This window comes from Anastrepha obliqua, chromosome 5 (genome assembly GCF_027943255.1).
Source record: "Anastrepha obliqua isolate idAnaObli1 chromosome 5, idAnaObli1_1.0, whole genome shotgun sequence".
In the NCBI taxonomy this organism is placed as follows: domain Eukaryota; kingdom Metazoa; phylum Arthropoda; class Insecta; order Diptera; family Tephritidae; genus Anastrepha; species Anastrepha obliqua.
Genome location: NC_072896.1, coordinates 105,940,518 through 105,951,168, shown reverse-complemented (window position 1 = coordinate 105,951,168; position 10,651 = coordinate 105,940,518). Strand labels below are relative to the sequence as shown.

General features: G+C 34.7%; 2 protein-coding genes across 2 annotated transcripts; both read right to left on the bottom strand.

Moving 5' to 3' along the window:
- Positions 1-258: 258 nt before the first annotated feature.
- LOC129247784 (NADH dehydrogenase [ubiquinone] iron-sulfur protein 6, mitochondrial) lies at positions 259-986 on the bottom strand. The gene is made up of 3 exons (XM_054887091.1): positions 785-986; positions 505-681; positions 259-427 (listed from the first exon to the last, which is right to left on the bottom strand). The coding sequence occupies exons 1-3, from the start codon at positions 926-928 to the stop codon at positions 356-358; spliced, it is 393 nt and encodes a 130-aa protein (XP_054743066.1). The 5' UTR covers positions 929-986; the 3' UTR covers positions 259-355.
- Positions 987-3,577: 2,591 nt separating this feature from the next.
- Positions 3,578-6,576, bottom strand: LOC129248488 (sorting nexin-2). The gene is made up of 8 exons (XM_054888048.1): positions 6,228-6,576; positions 5,520-5,641; positions 5,304-5,458; positions 5,017-5,186; positions 4,842-4,958; positions 4,330-4,773; positions 4,121-4,273; positions 3,578-4,064 (listed from the first exon to the last, which is right to left on the bottom strand). The coding sequence occupies exons 1-8, from the start codon at positions 6,390-6,392 to the stop codon at positions 4,014-4,016; spliced, it is 1,377 nt and encodes a 458-aa protein (XP_054744023.1). The 5' UTR covers positions 6,393-6,576; the 3' UTR covers positions 3,578-4,013.
- Positions 6,577-10,651: the final 4,075 nt, after the last annotated feature.

The following is a 10,651-nucleotide window of genomic DNA, read 5'->3' as shown; positions in this document are numbered from 1 at the left end:
ACAGTTTCATACTGTCCCCGAACGTTCGATGATTTCTGAGAAGCTTTTTCACTTGAACACTTATACATTCGGAGTTTTGCTTTTCCTTGAAGAAGGACGATTGATATTGGAAAAATCGTATCAATTGATATGTAATGAGCACAGTGAGGAACTGCGGACACTCCTAGCGGCTGGGGCGGCCGCTTCAACAACAAGATCAACCTCAAATTCCCCTAGCTCAATTCCAAAACATAATTATATCTTTATGTGACACTCGCATTGTTGTTGTTGTTACTGAAACTATTTATTACCATAAATAATTCAATTAGCTCTTTATCTTAAAAAATGTATTCCGTTTCATTGTCTCCGCAAATATTTAGTGGTGGTGTCCATCTTTCTTAACGAACCGCAGACCACAGTATCCGCAGATTTGAGGTCCAGGTTTATCCTAAAGTAAATAATAATACCATGATAAGGCTTTAATTTAAAATATGATCCAAAAATTATACACTTTCATCAACTTACCAGATTAATGTATATTTTCGGATGACCCAAGTTAGCATCACCGCCATCGCAATAAACAACCCGTTCGGTAACCTCGATTGGTGGCACTTCATCGATCAATTTGATGCCCCAATTTTCATTTACATATCGCTTTGCGTTGACAAAGCGGACATTACGGTAGTCATTCTTGTCGAAAACCTTATTAGAACATAAATTTAATGCCATTGTAGATTCAAAAAGAAAACAGAAAAATATACTATATAACGTTTGCGTAATATGCTAAGGCCCTAACATCACTCACTTGTCCAGTGTGGGTGGTTTCTTCTACATCACTACGAGTGTTGCTGTAGTTCCGACAAGCAATGGCGACAGACTGTGCCAAAACACGATGGCCACAATTACGATTCAGAAGTTGCAGTCCAGAGGATAGTTTTGTGCACGCCATTGATTTCTATATTTTAGCCTGATAATCGAATATCTTAGAAAACGAAAAAAAATTAATGATTAACGAATTGTCAAAAACATATGTTTGCATGCAGGTGATCAAAGTGATGCCAGATGAGCTAGCAAATAGTAACCAAGAATGGCAAACAATGGTTTATGGTTACTGTAGCGGAGAAAATATAACCAAGTTCGAATTTCCAGGCATGCAAAGTCAAAATGATAGAAAAAGTTGTTTTTTTAATAGCGGTCGCCGTTCGGCAGGCAATGGCCATCCTCCGAGAGTATTTCTGCCATGAATAAACTTCTTCATAAAACAATGTGTGCCCAGCGAATGAAATACCACTACGTCATGTTCCGAGAATATACAAACGGAAGGAAGGGAAATTAATTGTTTGTTTCACAAATAGAGTTTTAAGCCGATTCCAAATGGCAAATGGTCGTCATGTATGTAGACCGCAAATATAATAAGCAGAGAAGTGGACATCAAGACGTATTACTGCTGCAACAACAACAACATCAAAGATGCCTACTAAAATATAATAAGTTGTATAAGATGCTTTCCATTTCAATTCAACCGGGCTATTCGGGTAATGTTCTTCGATTTCGATGTAACTGAAATATGTTGCTCTCTGGTCAAAATAATGAGACACGTATTTTTTTGTTCGCCCGAAAAAAATTTTTTTCAAGAGTTATCGGCAATTTTGTTTTTCGGCTCAAACTCGATTTTTTTTAATTACATAAGAAAATTTTTTTTTAAATGCCCATAACTTAGTCAAAAATGAACCGATTTTAATAATTCTGGGTTCAAAACGATCGTCCTTACTTACAGGAGCGACTTAATGTAGAAGCAATTGCAAAAAAGTAGTTGAAAATTTTTTATTTAGCAAAAAAAAAAAAAAACTGAGATTTTTTCGAAATTCAATATTTCAAAAAGTGTATTTTTTTTTATAACTTTTTCCAAATCAAGAGGACACCTCAAACTTCAATTAAGCTGAATGCCCAGTAGCTAAAATGAGTTGTTTTTAAGTAAATAAATATTTTTTGATAAATATTTTTTAATAAAATAATAATACATTTTTGAGTAAAAAACCTGTTTCGCACTTTTTGTTTTTTTGCAAAATAAAAAAATTTCAACTACTTTTTTGCAACTGTTTCTACATGAAATCGCTCGTGTAAGTAATGACGATCATTTTGAACCCAAAATTATTAAAATCGGTTCATTTTTGACTAAGTTATGAGCATTTAAAAAAAAAATTTTCTTATATAATTAAAAAAAAATCGATTTTAAGCCGAAAAACAAAATTGCCGATAACTCTTGAAAAAAAAATTTTTCGGGCGAAGAAAAAAATACGTGTCTCATTATTTTGACCAGAGAGCAACATATTTGAGTTACATCGAAATCGAAGAACATGTCTCGAACAGCCCTTTTGATTTGAAATGGAAAGCATCATAAGCATCATAAGAGAATTAGCGCACTTTTTCGCAATAACATGTAATGGTGATTATTTTTACCTAACAAAGAAAAAAACGCTTAATAAAGCACGAAAAATCGAAGTTTATCATATTTTGAATTGGGTGCTGACATAGCACACTTTTATCGATCTGCAAGAAAAACAGAAATTAGTTATTTCAAATTGGTTTTTTTTTAACTTCTTGCCTGATTATTATTTAGTTAAGTATCCATATTTTTTTTGAAACTGCCTCATATCTGCGAAGTAAACTTTTCATTAACTTTTGGCATCTATCCAAAGGAGTAGAGCTCCGCGCTTCTTGTATTTCTCGCCATAGTTCACTGGCATTTTTCATTTTTTTTGCCCAACGTTAATGTTAATATCGTTTCGCAGATTTTCAGTGGTGTTATGGTCGGGTGTTGTGCTGGCCAATCCGGAACTGCATATTTTTTACTTTGGGAGGCCAATTTTTCACTACTTTTGCTGTATGCTTGGGGTCGTTATAATACCTGAATAACCAGTTTAGTGGCATGAACTCGAAGGAATATGGTTCCATCGTATTTTGGAGAATATCAAGCTAAACAAACTTATCCATAAAGCTATCAATTTCACTACTGGTCTAACTCCATTCCAAAAAAATGTTCTCCAAGCTTTCAAGTTACGCTCACCACGCTTTACGGTCTGTGCTGTATACCGTTGGTTTTTTTCACGATGAACAAAAGTCTTCCCATCAGAACGAATCATATTAGTTTTAGTTTCGTCTTTTGTTGCTATGGGCATTTGCGAAATACAAACGTGTAACGGTTTTTGGTGCTGACATGCCCATACAATTTATTTTTATTAAGACGTCTTCGCACAAGTCTGCATAGATATTCACGTTATATTCCTCATTAATTTCCAGCGTAATTGCTTGAGAGGACTTAAACGAGCAACGCTTACGTTTCTTAATGGTGGCATTAAGAAGTGATTCAGAGAGAATACCATAAGTGCGCTATTTCTCTGTTTATAGCTGTATAAAAATCATATTATTGTATTTAATGCTTAGTTCATTAACAATTATAATGAAAGGTTTTTATTTTAACTGCATTCTTATTTACAATTTTATTCATTCAATTTCCGTGATTTATTTGTATTCAGTTTCCACTTTTCAAAAATTTTTTGAGATATATATATATATGTATTTATAATAGAAACATAAATTAACATATTTATGCCCACATCAGGGTATTGCAATATTTTATATATTCTGAATTTTATTTGGTCCTCCCCAAAAAAATAGATTAATCATACACTTCAATCAATAATAATCCTATAAAAACGTTAATAATTACGTTGAAGTCTATGTTGTAGTTAACAATTAGAAAACTTTGAATACTTTACAAAAAAATAATAATAATAAATGTTAAACTTTTAATGGAAAATACATTGTGGAACGTGGATACGCAGAATTTCCGTTGCCCTTCTACATTTGCCTTTGTTTTAAAGCATTCGTATCGGCAGACGAATAAGCAAAAGTGTGTTTCTTAGATGCGCCGTGGTACATGCTGTTTGTTCATCCAAAGACATTTAATAAAAAGGATTTTCTGCATCTTAGCACTTAAGCGGTTGTTTCGTACAGTATGTAAATAGTTTTATTTAAACAATTTCTCGTGCAGTGGGTATAAAAGTTTCCCAGTATGATACAATCTGTTTTAAGAAAAAAAAAATTAATTGGATTAAATTAATCTTAATTGACCTGTAACCTGTTGTTGATGAGCCATTTGATCTTCAATGTATTTCATGGTGTCGACTTTAAATTCCCGTATTCTTTTCGCCTCGAATCGTTCCATTTCTTTTTTAATTTCCGCCGATATATCGTCGAATTGCTGTTGGCAACGTTGAACCTTGGTTTGCCACTATAATTAAATAAATACATAAAAAATCAAGTTGCCCAAATCATTTTGTTCAAAACCTCTTCGACTTCCTGTTGGGCCTGCTCCAGCTTATCAGTGCGGTTGGCTAGTTCGTAACGCCCCCGATTCTCTCGTCGCTTTGACAATTGTAATTGTGCGTGTTGCCAGTTTTGGAATACCTTCACTCGTTCATGAAATACAGATTTAACAGCGCCAAATAGATCGATATAGTCTTTTACAAATTCGGCCATAATGAAAAAATCTGAATTGGCCTGCTCGGAGCGTAGTAATTCAATTTTTTCTTCCACATCAGCTAAATTAGAAAGCGCACGAGAAAGGCTAGTATGTTCCTCACACGTACTCAACATGGCCGCAGATTTGGCGACCAAACCAGTAAGAGCGGATAACTCCTTTCTTGTGGTAACAAGCGATTTGAGCGCTGAATGTAATTTTTGTAAATTTGCATCCAAATTTTCCACCTCAGTAATTTTCTCATCGAACCACTGAAACAAGAAAGTGTTTAATAGTTAGATTTATTGATTTTGAATGTGGTGAATAGTTTTCAGCTCACAGGGTCGCTCTCATCCATTTTATAGGTAATTTTATTTACTGTTTCGCCAACTTTGTTGAAAAGACGCATCACACCAGCGCCACTCAGCGTGGCTGTATTAACCGCGCGTGGCAGCTCCTTCGAATAGATGAATAATTAGCACTAAAAATTGATTGTGAAAATAAAGTAAAATTACTTGATCGCTTTCCAAGAAGTTGATGAAATCTAGATCAACCCGAAGCACTGGATGTTGAGCAGTGCGATTCACATAACGTTGCAAAGCAGCTCGACGCGTTTCGACCCACTCAGCATTCCGCGGTGCACCAGGTTCAGTTTGTTGTGGACTCATTTTCACTTTGGTGCTGCCTAAACAAAAAATATTATGTGTCTGAATTACTTGTAGGCTTATTTGTTTGGGGTTATTAGGAGCAATTCTTTGCAACTGTATTTTTTTTTTTTTTTTGACTTGCTTACTTTACTTACCTATTATATTTTTTGACGGTGCTGGTGGGACGATTCTACCAAGTCTTGTATATTTTCCTGATAAAACATCATGTATTCCTAAAAAGTCACTAAATCGTCTCATTGTACTAAACTCTGTGCATTTGAATTTCGGAATGTTTGTTTTCGTTGTCACCCTGCGAAAGACATATCGTACAGTGCCATACTTTTGTTATTGTTAGTATGTTAGATACTTACTTATATGTAAGGTATGAACCGATTCCATCACCTACTTTTTGTGGCTCAGCCACTAAGACTTCAATGAAATAGTCGCCATTGTCTGTCAGCACATCTTCGAGATTGCTTGAAGAAATCCGGCGCTAAGAAATTATAAAACATAATAAATTTAGTGTTCCTATTCAGAGGCAGGCAATATTTTTTTTTTTTAAATATGCATTTTATCATTTATATACTCTTACAAACATATTTACCAGCATTGTGTAAAATTTCTGTGATATGCAATGAGTTGATTTGAAAGCGGTAATGAGTAATTGTGTTGTGCACAACGAATTCATTGCCCTCAGCAAAAATTCATAAATACATACATATGGTATACGTATTTGTTGATAAGATGATTTATTTAATGCCTTTTACAAAGCAAACAATAGCAATTGCCAAGTAGTACATAGCAGAGCTCAATGCCGGCCGCCATGTACATATAGCGTACCGCTGCATAAGCGTTTAGCTCTTCCCCCTTCTTTGCTGCTGACGCGAAAAACAATTAAATATGTGTGAAAACTAAATACTACAAATTTGAGACACCGCCCATTATTATTATTATTGATTCAGATCTGGTGGTGTTAGACCAACGCTGCTACGGCATAAATCTTCAGGCGATTTGAGTCATATTTTTGGTAAGCGGCAAGTGTCGATTTTTTAACAAGTTAAATTTAATGATTCACTTACATGTATTTCACTACTCGGTGTTACGACAAATAAATCATTGTTCACAGTATCAGGCGCTGGCACTTCCTCTTCCTCGTCGTCTTCTGCTCCGGAGACACTGCCGTTATTTATGTCCACATCAGCGAATTGCTTCTGTGCATCCACCATGCTCTGCTCATCGGCCATATTTACCCTTTTAATTGAATTCTGTTTGCTACAAACTATTAAATTTATAAATTAACTACTTCAATTAGTGTTTTGGTGGGTGAAAGTTTGTAACTCTCTAGTTTTATTCTGCTAGTCAAAAACACAAAGAATCCAATTGTAAAATTTACTTTCTACTTGTCAATTGGACGGTTCAACTCTGTCGATAAAAAGGCCACAGATTGATTGCAGTGTTGCCACAAAGCGTCAAAGCATATTTTGCAGATTATCAAAGTAAGCCCAAAATGTATTTTTTTTAGACTTTATTTTATACTAGCAAACCCGGCCCCCTTCGCTGGGCACACTAAAATAGAATAGATATGGTTTAGAACAGAAAATATATGGTTTTCATATTATTTATTTCTTTATTCTTTATTCAAGCGCTTTGGCATAAACAATATTTTTTGTTTTTCTATTTGTTTTTGAGTAAATATAAAATATAAATTGAAAATGAGGAAAAAAGAAGATTGTTTTTAAATTTCAAATCAACGCATATGAATAACTAAGAAACAATCGTCTTTTTTCCTGATCATCCATGAATTTTTCGTTTCAATTTATATGTTTTATTAAGCATTGGAGCTTTTTTAACCATTATCCATTTATATTTTTCAAAAAAAAAAAAAACGAAAAAAATTTTTTTTCCACGAACACATAATTTCATTCGGATTTCACATTAAATTCTCAAATTTCGTAAGAAATTATTCACTGTTCCAAAATCCACTCCAAAAAAATTCACAAACAATTTTTACATGTTGCACTTACGTTTTTTCCTTATGGCATCCAAATCAGAAATATTGACACATTGTAACTCACACTGTCAATTTGGCAGATCAGTTCCGCCCCAAGCGTTAAAAAAGTAAGCGACATTATGGCTGGTTCAAAAGAACGCTGTACCCGTTGCCAGTGCTCCGAATTACAACCAAACTTTACGAAACCCATTTTTAATACTTATTTAACAATGTGCGTAAGTTTGGTTTAATTCGGTGCAAAGACACGGTGGGTCCACGTTTTGGCATATATTTCGAGACCCTAGTCATCAATAGGTATGAAAATTACTCCGTATTAAAGCACTTATCAACAGCTTTCATTTGATACCCATATTGTACATACACAACCAAAGGTTACCCGGGTCCACGTTTTGACCTATATCTCGAGACCCCAGTCACGGAGCGGCATGAAAAATACTCTGTACTAAAGCATTCACCAACAGCTTCAATTTGATATCCATATTGTACAAACACATTCTAGGGTCCACGTTTTGGTCTCTATCTCGAGACCCTAGTCACGGAGCGGCATGAAAAATACTCTGGACTAAAGCATTCACCAACAGCTTCCATTTGATACTCATATTGTACATACACATCCGAAGGTTACCCGGGTCCACGTTTTGACCTATATCTCGAGCCCTATTTCCAAAATAAAATATAATCCATGTTACTCGTGGATGATGTAGCATTCGAATGGTGAAAGAATTCTTACAAACAATTCATTACAAACAAACAAAGTTTTCCTCTTTATAATATTAGTATAGATTGGTATGAAATTGTCATGTTTTTATCCAAGTAAAACTTCTTTCAAATTGTCCTAAGAGTTCAGATCGCTGGATTGCTAAAAAAGTCACAACTAATGGCAACACAACTTGCTTTATATTACGTTCCCTTATAAATAGATGATCTACTTTTTCGTGCTTGACTCCCAATTCGTAATTAAATGGCGAGATTTCCCATGCAAAATTTCTCTCCCAAAATCTGAGATTATAAAATAATCCTAGATTATAACCATACTTTTTGACATACAACCCTTTGTTTTCTGTGTATCATTATCATTATCATTGTAATCATTATTTTTACGAGTGTAAAGGAAAACGTCGAAGTAAAAACTAAACTAAACGTCGAAGTAAAACTAAAATGGATGCCGGTACAGATAACAGGTTTTGTTCTAATAAAATGTTTGTTAGGTATTATTGACTATGCCATCATATAACAGAAAAAAGCGTGTGCCCATATCGTATTACGAATGCGTACTGCTGACATAATTTTTTGAAACCCCAGTAAACGTCATTTACGGATTTCCTCCAACTGTTTATTATTAGCAGCCAATTAATTGCGCAGTTAAATTAGCTAATCCTTCTCCTTGTATTTTCTTCATATCGCTAGTAATAATTACACAGACCAAAAACACCGGAATATTCCACCAAAATAATTTCTATGAAGAAAATAATTTCACAACAGTATTGACAGCTGATTGTCAATTTTGCAGGTAATATGTGATTTGTGAACGGGTAAATTAATTTTGTAGATTTATTCCAATTAATTCCCGAGAGTATCCATTAACCACACCAGTATCAAAGGATCATCTACCTGAAATTCTGCCCAGAGGTAATAATAGAAGAGTGCAAAAAATGTCTGCTCTATCCCTCGTTTTCTAAAACATACTGTTTCAACGCCTTGCCCAGATTTAACATTTTCTCCACACTTTTTAGTAAAAAGTTTTTATTTTCTACATCGGGAATATCGTCAGAGCTATCTTCAATCGATAATGCTTTATTTGTCATTGTCACTAAAACTGCTTGATTTATTTCGTCATCCGTAACTAATTCTCGAATATCATTCATACTAATTTCGTCAAATTCATCGGCTCGAATTACGTTCGCCAGTCTTGCTACGTTTCTATATTCGTAGAATATAGTTTCCTGAACTGCTACCTCCGGAATGGTGCTTCCAGCAAGCTCTTAGTGTTAATTGTAAAACTTCTTTAAGTGACATACCAACGATTTCAATACAATTTAAAATTGAGAACAGATTTCCTTTACCGTTATTTGATGATTCCATCTTCTGATGGTGATGGACGGTGTAGTATTGGGCGGTAAAAATTCAACTTGAATATTAAGATGGCATAAATCAGATGTATGAGACGAAGCATTGTCTAAAAGTAGTAAATGATATGTTCTTTTTTTTAATAATTTTCTACGTCAGGAACAAAGCAATGATCAAATCATTCATTAAATAAACTGGCAGTTATCCATGCTTTTTTATTCGCTCCCCAATACACTGGAAGATTGTTTTTGCTGCATCCTTTCATAGATCGTGGATTTAATGAGCGGTTAAGAGACATTGGCGTGGTCATGAAATCACCAGATGCATTACTGCAAAGTAACAATGTTATTCGGGCCTTAGAAACCTTAAAACCAGGTGCTGTTTTTTTCGTTTTTCGAAATAAAAGTTCTTGACAGCATTTTTTTCCACCATAAACCCGTCTCATCAGCATTAAATATATGATCTGGTATATAATCAAGTTCGTTAACAATTTTTACGAGCTCTTCTGGATGTTCTCCGGATGCTCTTTCACCCTGTATTTTCAAATTGTGTAATGCACGTCGGTTTTTAAACTTGTCAAACCATCCTTTGCTAGCCACGAATTGATGGCTGTCTTCATCGGTTGACCTGTTTCCTGTAAATAATTGAATACTTTTAATGCTTTCTTCTTAATTACATTCGCATCTAAGAGCACTCGCTTTTCCGAAATATCTTCTATCCACACCGTTAGCGCTTGTTCCATTATCTTTGCTCGTGGACGATTTTTGCGAGTAGAGATGATCCAGATGATATCGAACAAATTATTTTCTCTTCGTTTTGTTTTGTTGTTCTTTTTGTTGATTCATTTAATTTAAATGCTTGGAGCCCGTTATGGGGATCTGCAAGGTTTAACAATAAGGGCAAAAATGTCACCAAATTTATTGAAAATACTAACCTCATCATCTTAAACGACACAAGTCCTACCCATTGGTCCACTCACCTTACACTAACACACATTGATATTTCCATGTGCACTCCACCACTAAACATTGCATCCAGCTGGAAAGTAAACGAGGAACTTTGTGGGAGTGACCATTTTCCTATCCGCATAACACTATTCAACATGACCTCAAACACGACATACCACACTCCCAAAAAATTTATATTAAGGGGGTCTTCTGGTCTCGAGGCCCTGAAATGAAGGGTTTTTTTGGGGATTTATTGTGACAAATCCTGTGAATATTTAAAAAAAAATTTTTTTTTATTTTAAAGGTACATGTCTTGGCTTTTAAAAAATGGTTTTGACTTTGAAAAAAATTAACACCCGCGACCTTGAAATGGCGCTGAAGACGTCCACCTCCAAACGAAACAGGTCTCCATTTTGGTCACGGTTTTTCCACCTGGGTAATCAGAAAGCAAAAATTAGATATGCGTTGTCTTCAGAGT

Coding starts and splice junctions, on each gene's coding strand:
- LOC129248488 (XM_054888048.1), bottom strand. CDS start 6,392: ATGGCCGATGAGCAGAGCATGGTGGATGCACAGAAGCAATTCGCTGAT. Junction 5,642..6,227: donor CACCGAGTAGTGAAATACAT/GTAAGTGAATCA, acceptor ATAATTTCTTAG/CGCCGGATTTCTTCAAGCAA. Junction 5,459..5,519: donor GGTTCATACCTTACATATAA/GTAAGTATCTAA, acceptor TGTCTTTCGCAG/GGTGACAACGAAAACAAACA.
- LOC129247784 (XM_054887091.1), bottom strand. CDS start 928: ATGGCGTGCACAAAACTATCCTCTGGACTGCAACTTCTGAATCGTAAT. Junction 682..784: donor AAACCACCCACACTGGACAA/GTGAGTGATGTT, acceptor TGTTCTAATAAG/GTTTTCGACAAGAATGACTA. Junction 428..504: donor CGAAAATATACATTAATCTG/GTAAGTTGATGA, acceptor TATTTACTTTAG/GATAAACCTGGACCTCAAAT.